Here is a 20,688-nt window from a genome sequence, read left to right as displayed (position 1 = left end):
CTTAGATTCTGTTGCTCTAGAACAGGGGTAGGCAACCTATGGCATGCATGCCAAAGGTGGCATGCGATCTGATTTTCAGTGGCACTCACACTGCCTGGGTCCTGGCCACTGGTCCAAGGGGGCTTGGCATTTTAATTTAATTTTAAATGAAGCTTCTTAAACATTTTAAAAACCTTATTTACTTTACATACAACAATAGTTTAGTTATATATTATAGACTTATAGAAAGAGACCTTCTAAAAATGTTAAAATGTATTACTGGCACACAAAACCTTAAATTAGAGTGAATAAATAAAGACACAGCACACCACTTCTGAAAGGTTGCCGACCCCTGCTCTAGAAGAACAGAGTTTTGCTTCAGCATAGAAGGGTAAGGTACCAACCTCACTGAAACCAAATAATCTGCAAATACTGCACTGACAACAGGGGATTTCCAATGGCCTTCACTGCAGCTGTTCTAAAGGCTGTCATCATATATTTGTTGCTGCTATCAGGTAATGCTACAAGTGTTAATAGAATCACATTCTGAGGTAAGAAATAAAAAAAGGGATTCAGGAGAGAGGGTACAGTAAGGAAAATAAAACAAGGAAAGAATGGAAAGGAAAGAGAGACAGGGATTTGCAAGAAATACATTTTGTGCTTTGAAAATAAAAATTCAACACTCAAGTGCTCTGTATTCTTCGCTTTGCCTTTGTCATTCCCCAGGAAATAATGGTACATAAACAGGTATTTTTCCCTACATGAATGAATCTAACAGAGGAAATTCCCATTGTGACCAGAAGTTTTGATAATTATGCAACAAGATGGGGACAGCATTAAAAAGTAGAATAGCTGAATTTTTAAATCTGTCTTGTGCAGTAAAGAAAAGATAATTATTTCAGTGTACAAACAGGAAGTCACTGTATAAGGTCACAAGATATGGGCAGAGCTAAGACAGAGAAATTGATTCTCATATCAGTGACTCTATTTACCATAACATGAAGGCACAGTTTTGGTAATAGTTGTATCTTTCAGAACACTTTGGTTAGATGGAGCGTGCCACTAAGAAATCAATCTCCCAGATAACTGTAATATATTCATTCCCCATGGCTGACTCAGTTCGTATTCCCATTTACATCTGTGAACGGTTTACAGCTATAGCACAGTATAACGAAAAGACAAACACAAAGTAGGATTTAAATGCTCTCTCAGAAAACATAATTGAGATTTATATAGGGAAGTTTTTAGTCTTGATAGTAAAACAATACATACTGGGTTTTTCTTCTTTTTGTCTTTATCCTTGCTTGGCTTTCTGTTGCTGACAAAGTAGTGCAGGGTCCCATACTCCACCAGTGCAGAAAAAACAAAAATAAAACAAACTGACACGAAAAGATCCATTGCTGTCACATAAGAGACCTTGGGAAGAGATTTACGAGCAATTGTACTGAGGGTGGTCATTGTCAGGACAGTTGTAATACCTGGTAAGGAGACAGAATTGAACAAAAGAAATGTTATTATTTGAGGTGACAAAGTAATTCTGTCACTTGCCACATGCTGACTGGTTTTGAAGGATGGCCTGGAGTCCTGACATACAGTGCGAGTGTTAAAAAGAAGCATGCTAAGCACTGAGGGACTTGTGTATTCAGTGAGAGACTCCAGGCAGTCACAGGAAATACGAATTACAATACATTGTTTTTTACAATGGGACTCGCATGCTATAGCACCTGAAGAATATTAGGAAAAAAGATAACTTTTCAGCAGAGGTAGCCAAACTCAAGTGAGAAAAAAAGATCATCCTCAACAACTTTGTCCTTCCTTAGAATTGAACTTTTTTAAGGTTCTTTACTGTTGAAATAAGTTTTCTTCATTTTCAATTTCTGGGCAGTGCTGAAATACCCAAAGAAAAGTATTTGCAGCTATGACAAGAGGTGAAATGCCTAAAATCTCTCAAGGAAGGATTATGAAAAAAAAAAGTGAAAAAAGGGGTCTAGAATCTTAAATGTCAACAAAAAGCCAAGACCTATATTTAACATCTCATATGAATATCTCATATAATGAGTTTGATGTTCATTAAATGAAGGATTAAGGATGCAAGCCAAAGCCCATTGATAGTGGAAAAACTCCTACTGATTTCGTTGGGGTTTGCCTCTGTTCTTCATAGCAGTCAAATATGTGGGGAAACTTGCACCTCACTATCCACACTATAATTCTGACAATTCACCTTAATTGTAACTAATCCACTGTCTGTGGGACTATCCTATAATTTTAAAGTTTTGGATGCAAAATCAGAATTTCTATAGGGCCTCATCCAGAGAATCCCATAGACTATGATGGGCTTTAGATCAGGCCCATAAAGATTTAACAGAAAAAAAAAAACACAATTTAATCCAGATTTGTGCTTTTAAGGATTGAAAATACAAACAAAATGTTAGGAGAGATAAGGGAAATTACCATTTTTCCCTAATTACAAAACCCCTAATTATAATAATAATAATAATAAATAATTGTCGGCTTGAGCTTTCACACCTGCCTACATTCTTATATTTTGAGTTTACATTATGAATACCTATATACTTTGAGTACAGAAAACTGCTCATCCACACACAAGAATTGAAAGCCAGCATTGATCACCAAATAGAGACTGAACTTGTATGTATGTGAGGTGACTTCTCCTGTATAATGTTGAAGGTGAACATCACTGATGGTTTCCCACAGTTGAAATAGCCCCAAACCCACATACAAAATGACAGAAACTCTGCTGATCTGAGTCTCCATTGGAAAGATCTTTGCAATCGTGTTGGCTAACCCGTATTGTGTTATTGTGCAGAACTGAAAATTAGTTTGGCAAATCTAAAGATATTTTTACTTATCAGAACTCAAATCCAGGTCTCTGAAAGTGAAAAGTGGGTGGCCTTAATTTTATCATCTAGCCACATAATTTTACTTTGCATTTTTAGTGCCATCAACTGTTTCTCATAAACAAGTTATATTTATCCTACCCTTAGTTTATCAATCAGCCAATTCATATAGAAATTGCTAATTGTAACTAATTGCATCTGAGACTTTTGGGACAACATATGATAGGAACTCTGATGACATCTCAAAATTCAATTGATTTATAGTTGAGAGGACTCTGTTCCTGTGAAGTTTCCCTCCTAACTTTTGCCAGATTCAGAGGTTTGGAGATTCTTAGAAGGCTGGTTTGAATTTTTGGGGTGTTTACTTGAAAGAAACCCAGACTTGGGCCTTTTGAAGTTTGCCCATCACTAGTATAAAATCATGTGATAAAAACTACCATGAAATATTCCAGGTACATTTCAGAAATGCACATATTCACATGCCTGCCTTCAAAGGTGATATGTCCCATTCTGTAGGTGAAGTAAATCCCATCGATGAAGTTCATCCCTGAGGGAAATTTACAAAGCATAGACAGACCACTGCAAGTGCACAGAACCCTTCTGAATTCAATGGAGCAGGCTGGCTGTGCATTGTAAACTGCAAGATCAGAGCCTTAAAGTCTATTTAAGATCTTAAAATAGGTCTTATGTGGTATATAGGCCTTGTGTGTGCCATCTGCAGAGGGCTGTCTGAAGATGGGTGATGTTCAGAGACAATAACTTGGCAACAGCTGAATATTTTTTGTGGGAGCAGGGGGGCCAGGAGAGGTCACATAATAAACAGTCAGGTATTAAAACACATAATCATACAGAAGGAAGTATGGAATTAAAATACAAACAACTGAGATACCAAAACATGGTGAACAATAACTCTTTAGATACAGACAAAAACAAATCTTATAACTAAACACCACCACTTCTTAGTAGAGGTAAAAGAACAGCTGATTTTTGGTGCTTTTGAGATATACGTATGAGAAAAGAATGTCCAGATAGCAAGATAATAAAAATAGGTTTTATCCTTTAGGCCAATAAATTTCTCTCATGCATGGATGTCCTTTACTGAACCAGATGTTCATACAAGGAAACTGGGAGTTAGGCTATTGTGCAGCTATTAAAACAAAAATGATGGAATCAATTTTTCTAGTGGGAACATCACATCTTTTTCCAATAATCCATTGCTTCTGTTACCATTTAAAAAAATTAATAGTGGGATATACAGACTTGTAAAATGTTAAACTATATGACATGCTGCCCAACACACTTATAATGGATCTTTTTTTTTTTTTTTAAAGGATATTCTTATTAAGCAGACAGAGGAGGGTAAATATCCATTTTCTTCCTGAATACACATGCACTATAATGGCTAGTACAGATGTGATGGGAGATCTTGCAGCACCCTTAGAGACATCTCAGCAGAGAAAGCTCAAGACTTCACACATGATACATACCCCTGTGCCATGCATGTACCTTTGTTCACCTTTGTTCATGGTATTTCATGGATAACTGGCCACATTAACTCTTCCTTGGCATTGACTATATTCATGTTTTTGTGTAAAAGCCAAGCTGCTCAAATATCAGAAAAATGTTCCCCAACATTTTTATGGCAAAAAAAAGGATGAATTTCTGACTAGTTCTTCAAAAAATGCAAGGTCTTGAGTATATAACGGAATCCAGGTGCTCCTGAAACTCACTGCTGTGCAGGCTTCCACTGCAATTATTTGAAGTATACAGTCCCTTTGCAGGACTCAATATAGTAAAAGGAGGATGGGAAAGAGATGCAAATATTGCTTGACTCACATTATACCTTGACAAGTGACATAAATTCCAGTTTCCATCTAAGTGACAAATGGAACTCTTTCGCATGTGATGCACAGGGAACTATACTAGACTTGCAGCCAGATGTTTCCCTATACTGGAGCTCTGGTAGATACATAGATCATATCATAAATGCTGGAAGACACGGAAACTCACCCAGAGAGGTTCTGGCTGGAACTGCATCCTTGTTAATCCAGAAAGAGACCCAGGACAGCACTACAATGAGTGTGCAGGGGATGTAGGTCTGAATAGTAAAATAACCCATTCTTCTGCTCAGGTCAAAGTAAACTGACATGACTACGTAGTCCCCTGTAAAACAAAGATATACATAGAATAGCATTTAAAAAACCCTTTAGATTTACCATCGGTTACTTAGGTATATACATACCGAGTTGTGTTCAGCATGTTTGGATAGGTGTTCTAGACACAGGCACACACACATATTCTGTAGAGCTGTGTAAACCTCGCTGAGATTGATTTCCTCTTGTTCTTCATTAAATGAACCCTGTTCACTTCCATGTTATGGACGGAAACATCCCCCATGGTCCCACATGTATGATGTACTCCAACCTTCAAGAGGAACAACTGTCTACACAGCACAAGGTGTTCCCTCCCCTACTGTCTTATTCCCTTCAACCTGCTCTCCTTTCAGCTGGATTTATTGACCAATCTGCAAATCCCTAGCATAGTGCTCCATGTATCCTAGCACCTGTCTCACTAGTAGTACAGCATGTCTCCAATCACTGTATTCTGCTGATCAAAGTGTTCATGCTCTCAGTTGTGCTTCGGAGTGCTTCTCACACCTATACTGGGAAATCCTTGGTGCAAAAGATTTGGTGGGAGAAGCTGGCCCCAGGCCCATCAAAGGCTCCATTCCAATTTGTGGAAGTCTCTGTTAAAGAGAAGCCCTGGAGTAGAATAGCAGGGAGGATTGTAAATCTATATTGAGGTACATTTGCAGAGCTGTAGGAGGGAAGGTCGACCAAAACTTACTCTTGCTCAAGTCAGCATAGTTAGTTGTTCATTTTGAATACAAAATTTACAGGCATATTAAAATTAAAAACCTGTACTTAATCTTCACTAGAATAATCCCTAATAAATTCTAAACATGAAAGAATGTAGAGGTAGCCTTTCCAGGACTGGTGCTTTTTCCAATAGAAATGTCTCCATCCTAGCCATTCCTCACTGCCCATACTAACCATATTGACTATAACTGTTATTATAGTCTTTATCAACTAAAGCAAAAGAAACCTCCTTACTACTATTAGAATACTGACAAACTAATATATTATATATCCAGTATATACTGAGAAGTCCGAGCAAAATGCTAAGGATCTTTTTCTATTACCTTACCCTAATTCTCATATCATTTAATGGACAGGTTACAGTTAAATATTTAAAACATACATAGTTAAAGAGAACTATACAATCAAAACCCATACAATTGCAATATTAATGATTCTTATCTCCTGTGAGTCTAATTGGCCACTTTGGTTTTTTTGTGTGTCAATTTGAATTTCTGTATTGATTCACTTTAACATATGCTATTAACAGCCCTGGAATTTCTAAAATGGGTTATCTCTATGCCATGCTATGGTAGAGATTACACTATGTATTAGCTGCTGTATTTCAAAGGAAACATCCTTTAAGAGGAAGCCCTTTTCATGTTTAAAGTTTGTTTTCTTTCTTTTTCTTTTTCTTTTCTTTTTTTTTTTTTTAATGAGGCTAAAATCAGCAGAGGAACAAGAGGTAAAACAAAGACCAAAAAGTCTGACAAGGAACGGATACAAAACACTGGTTCATGATAGAACTAACAGAAAACCGGTTTTCAATGTGCCTAGATAACTCATCAGAATATTAGAGTCCAAAGTCACATCCAAGGACATACATAGATTGTAGACCCTACGAATGTTGAAAATCGTATTTATATTATATAAAATTACAACAGTCCACTGCAGGGTTTCTAGCTTCTGTCTCTGAAGCTGGTCTTGAGCCAGTATGTTGGAATGGATGGACTGGTATGTAACTAATTATTAACCCCACATTTTATTCTAGTTTAGGACTGATCTGTTTTGGCCCAGAGCTCCAGAACCTGTAGCACTCTCAGCTCCAAGCACTTTTTACTCATAAGACTAGGAAATAGCATGGCTAACTCATGCCAATATCTTTTTTTTTTTTTTTTTTTTTTTAGGCCTTCTAGGACAAACTCCAGACCTCAGAATCCATCCTGACAAGATGGGCAGATTAACTTCAACTACCCAGGTAGCATAACTGCTGTGAAGTCCCTGTGCAAAGCATATTCAATAGGACTTTATGCAACATGCCCCCGACTCCCACCCCTTGCCCCAACTTACAGGGTGGGGAAGGGAGGAATGACAGGAGAATATACTGTTACCTATATTTCCCCAGCTTGCCCAGGTCCTACCCTGTGTGAGACCCCCTATACAGCCATCCACATCCAGTCTTCTATTGTGATACTACTGTTTGGGAGCTATGATGCAGGGGCTTTGTTTGTTCCTTAAGGCAAATATAAATTATTACTTTGTTATTAATTAATTATATTATTATTATTATTATATTATATAGTACATTTCATGGACACATTTTCTTATTTTTTTATTTCTTATTTCTCCCCTACCCCCGCAAAAAAGTATATAAGGAAACTCTCAAGAAGTTAATAAACTAGTAAAGATCTTGACCCACTGAGCACCATTTAAACATACCTTGGATTCTCACTCTGATTTCACCATGTTCCTCTCTATGAACAATTTATTTCCATGGAAACGTGAGTTCCCTTTCATTTGGCACTTGCTATACACACTGGGGACACTCCAGGGCAGGGGTGGCCAACCTGTGGCTCTGGAGCCATATGTGGCTCTTCAGAAGTTAATATGTGGCTCCTTGTATAGGCACTGATTCTGGGGCTGGAGTTACAGGTGCCAACTTTCCAATGTGCCGGGGGGTGCTCACTGCTCAACCCCTGGCTCTGCCACAGTCCCTGTTGCCTATTTGTAAAATGATAATACTTCCTTACCTCACAGTGGTGTTGTGAAGATGAAAGCCATTAATGATCACACACTACAGTTGGTGGTGATGGTTTATATAAGTAGCTAGTTAGGGAGACCCTCTGCTGTATATTTATATAGGACCAAGCTTTGTGACATATAGAAAATGAAGTGTTCTTTACACTGTAAAGATTTCAGTAGTATCAAGGATCACTTGTAACACTGCTCTACAGCCAAAATGCTTCTGAAATAAATGTAGTCAAACTTTACTAATTCTGGGTCACTGAGAACAAAAATGATGCTTAAAATTGTTGATTGGCTCTAGTTTTCAAGATATGCTATTGGGTCAGTATATATGACCCTTGACTTGGGAATGGCGGAGGATAAGTGAGTTATAAAGGGAAGGGATCTCAATTTAAACCAGAAATGACTAAAATACATCTTTGACTGGATCTAGGAATAAATCTATGACTGGGTTTGGACAGTACTTGCCTTTTAGGCAAAACAATGAATGATGCAATCTGAAGCTGGTATTGCATCATATATGATATGAATTGCATCATGTTATTCCTAGAAGTCATGGATGATGCAATCATAACGAAGCTTACATTACTCTGCTGAACAAAATGCCCTATATCAGCTCTAGAAATCATACAGTGTCATGCTCTCTTATTTGTCAGTGTTTGATTTTGCAAAGGAACACATTTCTGTTTAGCCAAAGTGAGCAGAGATGCCTCGTACTTGTGTGAACAGTGCAGATAACTTCTGCTATGTTTGTGGTGAAGTGACTTTTGCATCACAAAAGCACTGTATAACCACTATGGTTAAGAAAGCCTATCACCTTTATTTTGGCTGCAAAATTGGAGATCAGGACAAGAGGTGGGCCCCACACATATGCTGCAACACTTGTGCAATAAATCTTCACCAGTGGTTGAACAGGAAAAGGAAATCTATGCCTTTTGCAGTGCCAATGATTTGAAGAGAGCCAACAGATCATACCAGCAATTGTTACTTCTGCATGGTGCCTCCAGTTGGGAAAGGTGTGTCGAAGAAGAAAAAGTGGACTGTGCATTATCCAAACATGCCATCAGCTATACACCCAGTACCCCATGGAGAAGGACTGCCGGTTCCTGATGCACCAGAATCATTCTCACTTGAATCAGACGAGGAAGAGGAAGAGGATGAAACTTCTGGTCCTGAACCATCAGTGTCACAGGACCCACATTTCCTCCCACATTTTCTCCTCCTCTGAACCACACCTCATAACACAAGGTGAACTGAATGACCTTGTCAGGGATTTGGAACTACCCAAGAGTAAGGCAGAGCTGTTGGGCTCCAGACTACAGCAGTGGAATCTCCTGGCAGGTGATGTTAGGGTTTCCATGTTCCATGACCGTCAAAAGGATCTTGTCCCATTCTTCTTCATGGAAGGTGATCTTGTAGCCTGCAACAACATCGATGGTGTGATGGCAGCCCTCAACATCGTTCACGATCCAGATGAGTGGAGACTGTTCATTGATTCATCGAAGACGAGTCTTAAAGCTGTTTTACTGCATCATGGCAATGTTTTGCCATCAATTCCAGTTGGTCATGCAGTCCATATGAAGGAAACCTATGACAACATGAAACAACTTTTGAGGTGCATAAACTATGACCAACATCAGTGGCAGCTTTGTGGTGATTTGAAGGTTGTTGCTCTCTTGCTTGGTCTGCAGACTGGATACACAAAGTACTGCTGTTTTCTCTGTGAATGGGATAGTCGTGCAAGAGATTCCCACTACATCAAGAAAGATTGGCCACTCCGACAGTCATTGGAGCCTGGGAGGAAAAGTGTTCAGCATCCACCACTTGTTGAATCAAGGAAAATTTTGTTACCACCCTTACACATCAAGCTGGGTCTGATGAAGAACTTTGTCAAGGCCATTGACAAAACACAAGCAGCTTTCAAGTACCTCCGTGGAAAATTTCCAAGGTTAAGTGAAGCTAAGATAAAGGAAGGTGTCTTTGTTGGTCCTCAGATTTGTGTACTTCTTTGAGATGATGCATTTGACCATGCACTGTGTGGCAAGGAAAAGACGGCATGGAAAGCCTTCCAGTTAGTGGCAATAAATTTTCTTGGAAACAACAAGGCAGACAACTACAGGTTGTTAGTGGAAAACCTCCTCAAGGCATACAAAAGCCTTGGTTGCAACATGTCACTAAAGAGACACTTTTTGCACTCTCATCTAAATTTTTTTCCACCGAACTGCGAAGCAGTGAGCGACGAGCACAGCGAGCGATTTCACCAGGACATTGCAACAATGGAGAAACACTATCAGGGCAAATGGAGCCCGTCAATGCTTGCAGACTATTTCTGGACAGAGACAAGAGATGCTCCATTTAATGAATACAAGAGACAAGCCAAGAAGACACTGAATAGGACTAAACTATACACATGATAGTTTTTTGCCTTTTGTTTCATAATACATTTTATTTATATAACCCTTTTGCTGATTTTTAAAGTGTTACATAAACAGGACAGGTGAAATATTATCATGTAAAGCAACCATAAACACATGAAAAGACCTAGGTTTACAATTTATGATTAAAACTCTACTATCTACATAATATACCTAGACATAAAATGTAAAAACTTAAATATCTTAGAAACAGTAGCCAATCAGTTGTTTTAATTGTCATATTTGAATTCAGCACATCAAAATACATAATAAATAGCACATTTTATCTCTGAAGCAGACGACTTCTCAAAAATTGTAGACCAGTGTAATAGCAGCCACTGTGACCCCACACTGCTAAAGTGCTCTGTTTGAGACGATAGGCTTGTTGCGCCTCTCACACCATTTTCACACTAATATATCACTCTATTGACTCCTCTGAAGTTATTCTTTATTTCCACATGTGTAAAAGTGTGAGACGAGAACCATGCAAGGTATCTTAGCGATCAAAAATAATGTCAACACTTCATCAAAAATCCCACCTGACTCCCAGCCCAGTGTTCTACCCATTATATTTCATATATAATTCCATAAATTAAATATATATTTGCCTATTTTTTCTTGAACAAGGAGTGACATTGTACATACTGATAAAGAGAGCCCAAACTGTGCAAACATATACATTGCAACTAAAATATTTCTCAGTGAAAACTCTGGGATAATTGGTACCATAGCATGAAAAAGAAAATAACTGTTCACTTCAAGACTTTGAAAGAAGATAGCCTGTCTTATGCTAACTATATTTATAAGCAGTTTCTTGATGAATATTTATTGGCAGTTGTTAAAAGCCAGGATGCAGTCATTTGGGATATTGCTAACACAACCATATTTGCACCCATCTATGAACACTCGACAACATATCTTATAAACATACCAAATGCTAATTCACTTCAATTATTTTAATAAGTAGCTCTCAGATTTCGGGCAATAAAATTATGCTTGCCTTTTGTTCAACCCTAGATCCGAAGTGCAGGGTAATTACATATCTGTGTTGAAAGTGTAGTCAAAGGTAACAATAAAATATTCTTTTTATGCAGCTTCTTTCAGAGTACCATATTATTGTGACACTATAAGGGCCATTAATTAGCCTTCCTCACTGTTAGCTATACATGTATCCCCATTTCAGAAGAAATTCTTCAAATGGTACCTGCAAACTCCCCTTTCACAATTGTCTCATTTTCTATCAAGCATATGTTTGGCTTTATTTTTAGGTTTCCAAAGTACACCTGGAAGATTCTCTCTCAGCACAGGTGTATGATATGAAAAATAATTGCACAACTTGCAGATATCCAGCTATCCAGATTTCTAATGTTTCTCTCCCCACACCCCTTTTACTTGAGACTGAAGCCGAAGGTAAAAATAAACATGATTTAAAAGTATGGAAACATGGAGACATAGATAGGAATAACATTTTATTTCAAATTAAAAAGAACAAAAGAATGTATGGTTTAGACTGTGTGGAGAATCCCATCTTTTTCAATTAGTATGGACTATAAATGCTAAAAGCTAATCACTAGGAAATATTTCTGTAAGAATACATGTTTTTGACCACAGGAGGGCACTGTCGCCTCAGAAAGGAAACAGGCAAAGACCATAAGTCTGTCAATGGAAAACAGAATCTTAAAGTTATCAGTGACTGCTTCTTAAAATTATTTGCATAAACACAGCAATGGCATGATGCATTCTGTAATATATTGACATGGATGCTTCTCCAAAAGAATGTACTACAGCTCTAAGACAACCCAAATCCTATGTGATAGAAATGTTACTAAAGTAACGGTGCCATCATAATCAGGGGCGGCTCCAGGCACCAGCGCACCAAGCACATGCCTGGAGTGGCAAGCCACGGGGGGCGGCCTGCCGGTCGCTGTGGGAGTGGCAGTCAGGGAGCCTTCGGCGGCATGCCTGTGGGAGGTCCGCCGGTCCCGCAGCTTCGGCGGCAATTTGGCAGCGAGTACGCCAAATCCGCGTTACCAGCGGACCTCTCGCAGGTGCGCCGCCGAAAGCCACCTGACTGCCGTACTTGGGGCAGCAAAATACATTGAGCCGCCCCTGATCATAATATCAGTAATAGAATATAAACGCCATGTAAATTGTTAATAGGAAAATTGTTGTCCTGTGATGTCAGACCTTACCTTCATTTTCCTCATAAATAACTAAATTAATGGGCAATAGGTCCATCAATAGTCATTAGCCAAGATGATCAGGGACATCCCATGCTCCAGTTGTCCCTAAACCTCCAACTGTCAGAAGCAAGAGGACAGGGAACTGATCACTCAAAATTGCTCTGTTCTGTTCATTCCCTCTGAAGCCTCTAGCATTGGCCACTGTCAGACGACAGTATTCTGGGCTAGATGGACAATTGATCTGACCCAGTATGGCCATTCTTATGATCTTAATATATACATTCTTGATCTGTCTCTTTTATTGTTAACACTACCAAAAGAATCTACCTCCAGCATACAAAAATTCCATTTCATACAGGGTTTAAAGAATTAACTGATTAGGCAAAATACTGGGGTTTAATGGAAAAGGTATATTTTATTATTTTTAAGATATATTATATGAAAATACCTTCACTATATGAAGGGTTGGCTTTCATGAATATAGCCTTTCAATTAGAAGTGATAGTTATACTACCTTAATCAAAGCAATCCTGGGCATCACTCTGAATAAATCTTTTAGCCAAGGTAAAGAAACAAGTGTTAAGTGACTACAAAGGTCCCTTAATACAGGGTGAGCTTGGAGCACAATTTAAAAGGCTGTGGAGCCCCAGACGTGGACCAGGACCCCCACTGTGTTAGGTGCTGTACGAACACCAAAGAAAAAGAAAGCTCCTGCCCCCAGGAGCTTACAAGGTAAGCAAAAGATGTGTGTAGACTTCAGTAGGTGGAGAAATTGGAGTGTAAACTCTTTGGGACATGGATTCTCCATTTTTCTCAGTGATGGTGCAGGGCCTTGTGTAATCAGACTGGGGTTTTCAAAGGCATTGAAGGGAGTTAGCTGCCCAAATCCCATTGAATTCCAATGCAAGTTGGGTGCAAATGTCCCATAGGTTCTTGAAAATACTATATTAGTGCCATTGTACTGACTGGAAAAGTTTGGTGCCATTGTGATATAAATATTCAATATTATAACTGACATTTATTGGGAAAGATTGTGGAGGAAATGCAAATTTCCCCCTTCTCTCTGGAGTCAGACTGCCACTTCCAACTCATTGGGAAGTAGCAGGAACATCACAGCTGCTACAACATCCCTTCTCACAGTAGCAGGTAGGGTGGGGTGCAGCCTTGATTCCACCATCCCAACATACCTTGAAGCATAACTACACTGGTGCATGAGGGAGTGTCTGCTGTGCTAGACATAGGCTCAGTGCAGTTTGTACCTTCTCTAGAGCACTGGGAAAACTGGGAGGGAAACTGCGTCTCCTTAAGTCATAATATCCACTCTCTCCCAAGCTGTTCCAGGGTCAATGCAACAATGTGCTGCCCCTTGTTACGGGCTAGATTGCAAAGTGCCAGTCTAACCCATTATTACTAATGACATACATTTGGTAAGATCTGATCTATCTGCCTGATGTTTCTTCACTTCATTATTAATTATTACATTTAAAAAAAAATTGAAAACCAGAGACTCTCTTACTAAGACCTATATATGGTTTTCTGCAGGAGTTTGCTATATTTATGAGTTAGCATGTGGGAACTCCATAGTTAAGATACTACTGAAAAATGCAGTTAGAGAGACATCTTACTCTATGGTGGTTTTGCAAGAAAGACAAAATAGCTATTTTCCAAACTCACACAATTTACGAAAGGGATGCAGATTTAATATCTGTGAAAAATGTAAACGATTCCACTAAATAAGTTAAAGTTTAGAAGCTGTTCAAAATGACCCATTTCTGTTTTTTATAAGTTTTATAAAGTTCTGAGGGTCTGTCTAGTTTAATACCTTTAAAGAGGTGAAGTGTCAAATTTACCATGTGAAGAGATATTGATAGTATCTTGTCTAATACAGCATGGTTTTGTTTGCATTTTTCACCATAACTTCTTTCATTTCTGCCAAAGCATTTGATGATAAACGCACATGATGATGGATGGATTTTAATATAAATGGGACAGTGAAGCTACAGTGAAGGTGATATATAATGAATTTAACCAGGGCCACTGTCAGGATTTAAAGAGCCCAGGAAAAAGAGCCCACCAGCTGTTCCATCCGCACCCCACCACCAAGTGGTAGACCCTACCATCAACCCTACAGCCTCATCCTCCCCTCACTTTTGTTTCTGTCCCTCACAATGATTTTAATTCTGCCCCTCAGTCAAAAATGACTATTTTACTTACTATTTCTAGGCTTTCATTGTATTTGTTCATTCATTTTTCAACCACACAAAGACTAAACAGTTTAAAAAAGAATTAAAACATTCATCTGCTGCAACAAAAAAAATAACATTCCATTTCCTTACAGTTGTACAGCTGCCAAACTTCAATAAAAAAACCAAACAGATTTCTGGTTTTGGAGAAAACACATTCAACATTAATATCTTTCGGGGGGGGGGGGGGGGGGGGGAGAGGAATCTGCTGCAGCACTGTAGATAGTTGCTTAAAACAAAACAAAAGCCCTCAGAACCTCTGAAATCCTACAACCGAATATTCAGTATTTGGTGTGTCTGTCTGTTATGTAAGGGACAAGGCAAGCCGTGATTATCATTGATGCTGCATGGCATCTGTACTGAGTGAGTTCCATTCCTGTCCATTTCGAAACCATGATTATAGTTTGATTATGTAATGAAGTAAAACAACATTAAGGTTTGCACTGTAGTCGATTTATAGAAGATTATCTCTGGGATTCAGCTACCCACAAGCCTGGTTTTCAATTTACATTCCAAAAGATGAATGAATCCTAATTACCTTCTACAATATGAAGAGAGAGAGAGAGGTTGGTGGTGGTGTTTTGTTTTTAAACAAAGTGTGTGTGTGTGTGTGTGTGTGTGTGTGACAACACATTCTGATCATGGGGAAAAAACTGGTTTGTGCTTGTGTGTAATGACAACCCCAGCAGATGAAACTACTACAAAATTGAAGAATCATATGGCTATCCAAAGAAATGAAATAACTTTACTGCTGGCTACCAGCCTGACAATTCATGGAGTTTGTTCAGTCCGTGGCCACTCATTTCATCTTGGATTGTGATATCTCATTTCATTTCACAAATGGTGTTCCAATATCATTTAGTTTCTAATTATAGGAGGGACCACTGTAATGATGCCAGACAGTAGCTAAATGTCCATCAATTTCATTAGTGGAACTCTCCCTTGTCCCCTTTGAATCTATGGGAACAAAACTCAACCATAAGAATTCACTGTGGCCTGAAAATTTTGGCACATTAGAGGGTCTCATTGTGGTGTGTGTTTTGAAAAGTCCATATTTGAACACTAAAATTTGAAGAAATCTTGAATGTGGGTGGCTTTGCATAGTCCAAACTATTTTCAAATGCAATTCTGTCAGTACTTCTTTCCCCGTCTGGGATGTAATTAAAAACAAACTAACTCTTTTATTTTGAAAAGCAGCAAAGCAACTGAGCTGGCATTAGCAAGCACTTTCCAGCAAAAACAGGAGGATTTTTCGTGTGCGGGATTAATGTGCATGTATGGCAGTGGCATTGATGTAATAGATTGTAACCGCTCTAAAAGAACCATTCTGTGTAAATAATCTGCAAATTAAAGAACCTTCTGCTTGCTCTCCCTTTCCCTTTCCCACTACGCTTCAAGGTAGGATGGGAGCTCTGTGTTTCACCTCTGAGCTGTTCAGATTGGTTAGAGTATTTCTTTTCTCATTAACTTCTGGGACTCAGAGTGATAAATATAATAATGAGGCAAATAACTTAGCAAATTTAAAATAAATGCACATGTATATGACTAACACCTGCAGTTACAGCAGCTAGAATAAAAATAATATGGCCAGATTTTCAAAAAAACTCAGCATGTAAAGGGTGGAGTTCTTTTACAAATCTGGCCAGATATGTCACATGGGGTCCTCAGCACTTTTGAAAATCTGGCCCTTATTTAGAAGCCTAAATGAAAGCTGTGTTCTGTAAACCTGGCCCTGAGGGTGGGTGCTGAACCTGGCCTTGATTTATTTTCAACATTTTGACCAAAAGAGTTATCATTATAAGTGCGAAAGCTCCAAGAAATAATGAGATTGTAAATTTGCGTAAGGAAAAAATATTGTCCGATGATATAATCTTGCACAGATGCAACCTTGCAGCTGTTACAGGGAGGCGACATGGATGAATGGATTATTGTTGTGGACCTGTATGGATGTTTCAATGTTTATGAATTTATTTACCTATCCCTGGTGCTTTAGATTAGCTACTATGCTAGGATTATGGAACTGCATGGGATGGAATTTGTAAAGATGCTATTAATTTAGTCATGATAAAAACATAACCATTCCTTTGGATAGATAGTGACAAGGAAAGAAATAACCTAAAATGGTGGATTTTTTAAAAATTGGTTGGGAGGGTGGTGGATGAAGACAAATTTTTAAGAGACCATATTATGGGGGAGGTTTTGCATTTATGGACTTCCTAGACGAGAATGTATTTTCAATAAATATTTGAATGACAAGAGGGAGGGAGTCCACTGCACTGAGGAATGGAGATTATTCTGAGTATAGCAGGATGCTTGGAAAAAGGCATGGAGGTAGGAGTGAAACAAACAGAGCAGGAGAAGACTTTGTACTTCCACAGTGGAACGGGTCCAGTTGTGTCTAGTTCTTGCATCTGAGAATGGCAAATGGGGAGGCTTCTTCAACATAAATTTTCCCATGCACATCCTTCCTCATTCTTCCCAAAAACCTCAGGAGAAGGTGCTATAAAATAAATATAATGCTGATCTCCACAATAGGAAAAATCAAATTAGCTAAAGCTTCTGTTCCAACTAACAAACCACTTGCATCTAGTGTCAGCAAAGCTCCCAAAAACCAGCATTACTGTTGAATGAGCAGAATTTTGTGCATGCCATGGGCATTGGTGAGTGGTATAGTTCATAGAATATTGCCTCATGGATTCTCTTTAAAGTCTTTGTGGATTGTCTGTGATATGGCAAAGGTCAGTTTGAAATTCCTCTGAAAGCCTTTCATTCTGGGAGAGGAGAGAAATTCAAGGGTACTGGGCATTAATTTTTCATCTTTACATTTCTAGTTATTTTCAGAGCCAAGAGACAGCATTATATAACCCCCACTGCTGTAATAAAACCAGATTTTTTTTCTGTTTTTCCCTCAACAGGGTGGAGTACATGAAATGCAGGGAAGTCAAGTTCTATAGGGAGGGTACAGATTTTACAGATTCATTCTGTCTGAACCCCTAGCAGAAAGTACCACTAGAACACCAGCATCATGCTTCCACAGAATGCACACAGAAATCACTCGACTGATGGTCTTATAAACAAAGAGCCAGGAAGATTCTGTGATGCAAGGAGGAACATAAGATGCTTTATTGCTTGAGTTCCTGCATTTTTTAAAAAAACAACCTCCATTTCATTTATTTTTGGCTTCCTTTAAATATTTTAAAAGATTGCATCAGTGTTTCACTGGAATTTTTGTTTTAAACCCCCAGGAAACCAATCTAAACTACCAAGAAAAGACTAAAACTCACCCGGGTATGAGATCCTGGAGGGCAAAACATCAAGGAGCAAAAGTATTTCAGATCAAAACCAACTTTCTCCAAAGCTCAGCATGATCAGCTCCCAGCTGTCAGGCACTTCAGAGAACCAGGGCAGCTCAGTGATAAAAGGAGATGAATTTCCGCACAAGTACAAGAGCCAAACAAAGCTAGAGAGAGTGAAAAGTGGATTGATTTCTTGGAGGAAACAATGCCAGACAAATACCGCAAGGAGGCAGTGTGGACTAATGAATAGGTCTCTGGACCAGAGTTTAAGAGTTCTGAGTGCTAGTCCCATCTCTACCACTGACCAGCTCGGTGACATTGAGCAAGTCACTTCATCTCTCTGTTCCTTTACTGGCCCCATTGTTACTTCAGAATATAAGCTCTTTGGAGGAAGGAGTATCTCTCATTATGTGCTTGTACAGTGCCTGGTAGATTGAGACCCTAAATTATATGGTATTTTTCACCGAAAAAAGTTTAAGCTGAAAATTTTTGCCCAGCTTTCGTGAGGAGGAGATTGGTTTCCTGGCTGCCAGTATTAAGAGTAAGGGCTGTCTGTACTTTCTGCATTTGCTTGTGTGTCAGCGTTCTAGGGAAATACTCATTAGTGAATTACATCCATTATTGGTATGTGCTGAAGAACTGTGAAGCACCCACTAGGACATCCTTTAAGTGTGTACATTAGTCTTCATTAGACATAGAAATAAGCTCCCATGAGGGAAAAAAAGATAACAAATCACAGTCTAAACAGCTTAGAGGCCGGTAGTTTCTTCTTTCAGAACCTTCCTCAATACAGTTATGTCTAACAACTAAGGCACAGATGCAAGCTTGAATATCAGATGCAACAATCTTTTCCCTGTTCCAGTCAAAACCAGGTATTTTAATTAACCCATGTCTGCATTTTTGTCTAGAGTCTCACTTGAGCATGCGGAACAAAGGTGTCAGATAAGCATGATAAAGGTGCAGTCACTAAAAAGAAGTTGGCCACACTGATTTTTGTGGATCCTCATCTCCTGGGCATTGCATGTCTTTGTAACAGAAAGACATGATGGAAGGGTCAGGGAGAAAAGGAATGATAATATTTCTACTTCACTCTTAATGATTTAGTGTTTTTCTGAGTAATATCAGAGACCACGAGACTGAAGGAGTAAGCAAAGCAATCGATAATATAGTGGCCTTCAGAATCGTTATGTAAGAACTACAGGGCCGGAACCAGGGAGGTTTTGGGCCACTGACACCTCTGCATCACCACAGGAGGATTAGGCTAGGCTCCCTGCTGGGCTCAGCAGGAAGAAGCACCTAACAGGACCTGAGTGGCATTCCCTCACAGCCTACTGGTTGGCCGATACCAGTATTTAAACCAGTAAGCCATGAAGTAGAGCTGTCTGAGCAACAACACAGACTGCCTGCCTGTCTCTGCTCCAGACCATGCTTGTGATAGACCCTAGGCTTTGGCTTTTGACCCTGGTTTGTCCTCAACTTGACTATTTGAGTGCTGTCTGTAACCTGACACCTGACTCTGATCTATTGGTAACCTGATCCTACCTGCCTCCTGAGGCCTGATTCTTAGTTTGCTCTCTCCTGGTACCTGACTGGCCTGACTTCTACTGTGACCACTAGGTATGACCACCCACATCCCAGTTGTGACATGTTAAGTGACTTCAGCTATTGGACCCATTGTTAGAGACAAGGAAAATAGCCTAAACTTTCCATATTCTAGCCACATACAGAAGGTTGTCCAATATGTACTGGGGAATGTGGACTTTTTCGAGGTGATCATGTGTTTTTTTGACCAAAAATTTTACTTTTAGCAACTGTGAAAGTATATGAAAGTTCATAACATGTCACAATAACCTATGACTTTTTGTCTGCCTGAGAATTAACCTTAGAGAATAGGTCAAGTTATTTTCAATACATAAATGTTGTGAACGGGTGCAAGAAAGCTAGAGAGAAAAATTGAATTAGTCCAAACAAAAATGGCCTATTGATATAAGTCAAGGACTATGGTGACAGCATTCTTAGTAAGCAAGAAAATGTGGGAATGAAGTTACCTATACCAAGTTTGGCCTTATAGAAATGGATTTACTTGGTGGACAAAATAATGAGGATAAAATATGCCACCCACTTTTACACCTTAAAAACAGACTTTAAAAAAAATCACCTTCTTTCCCCATGTCATCCCCAAACCTGACAGCATTGCAACTCATGTAGACTCTTCTCAGCTTCCTTGACTTCAGGTCAGAAGGAGCAGATCAGGCTAAGGGATTTTCTTTCCAAGAGAAAGGCCAGCTTGCCTTGCTCTTGTTTAAGGACTTTGTTTTTACCTATGAGTGGTGAATATCATCACATCTAGTTCTCGGCCCATCAGAGGGGATATTTAGTTGACCGCACCACAGAGACACATAAGATACTGTATTGTTCTCTCTTCCCATATTTTATTGCTTTCTGCCTCTTTCCATCTTTTCTACTAATCCTATCTCTCAGTCCCTTGGCTTTTCATCAAATCCTGAAATCCAAGCCTGCCATGTTTAAAGAAAAAGGATCAAACCAAATGATGTCCTTTATCAGAATGTGAACCAAGGTCCAATCAGCAGGTCTCATAGTAAACTTTCCATCCAAAGCATCCACTCATAACCAACTAGTAGTCCAATGTTCCAAAAACATCAGCAAAAGCCGTATTTCACTCATCTTTGTTATCCTGTATCAGTAGCTGTGTTAGTCTGAATCTGTAAAAAGCAACAGAGGGTCCTGTGGCACCTTTAAGACTAACAGAAGTATTGGGAGCATAAGCTTTCGTGGGTAAGAACCTCACTTCTTGCATCTGAAGAAGTGAGG

General features: G+C 39.0%; 1 protein-coding gene across 1 annotated transcript in view; it reads right to left on the bottom strand.

Moving 5' to 3' along the window:
• Positions 1-1,251: 1,251 nt before the first annotated feature.
• Positions 1,252-20,688, bottom strand: part of GABRG2 (gamma-aminobutyric acid type A receptor subunit gamma2) — a gene marked incomplete at its 3' end in the record, with an annotated part of 88,630 nt that continues 69,193 nt past the window's right edge. The window contains 2 exon segments of the mRNA XM_034780226.1: positions 1,252-1,457; positions 4,848-5,000. Coding sequence (XP_034636117.1) covers positions 1,252-1,457; positions 4,848-5,000 — 359 coding nt within the window.

This window comes from Trachemys scripta, chromosome 8 (genome assembly GCF_013100865.1).
Source record: "Trachemys scripta elegans isolate TJP31775 chromosome 8, CAS_Tse_1.0, whole genome shotgun sequence".
NCBI classification, from domain to species: domain Eukaryota; kingdom Metazoa; phylum Chordata; order Testudines; family Emydidae; genus Trachemys; species Trachemys scripta.
This window is presented reverse-complemented; position numbering and strand designations above follow the sequence as displayed.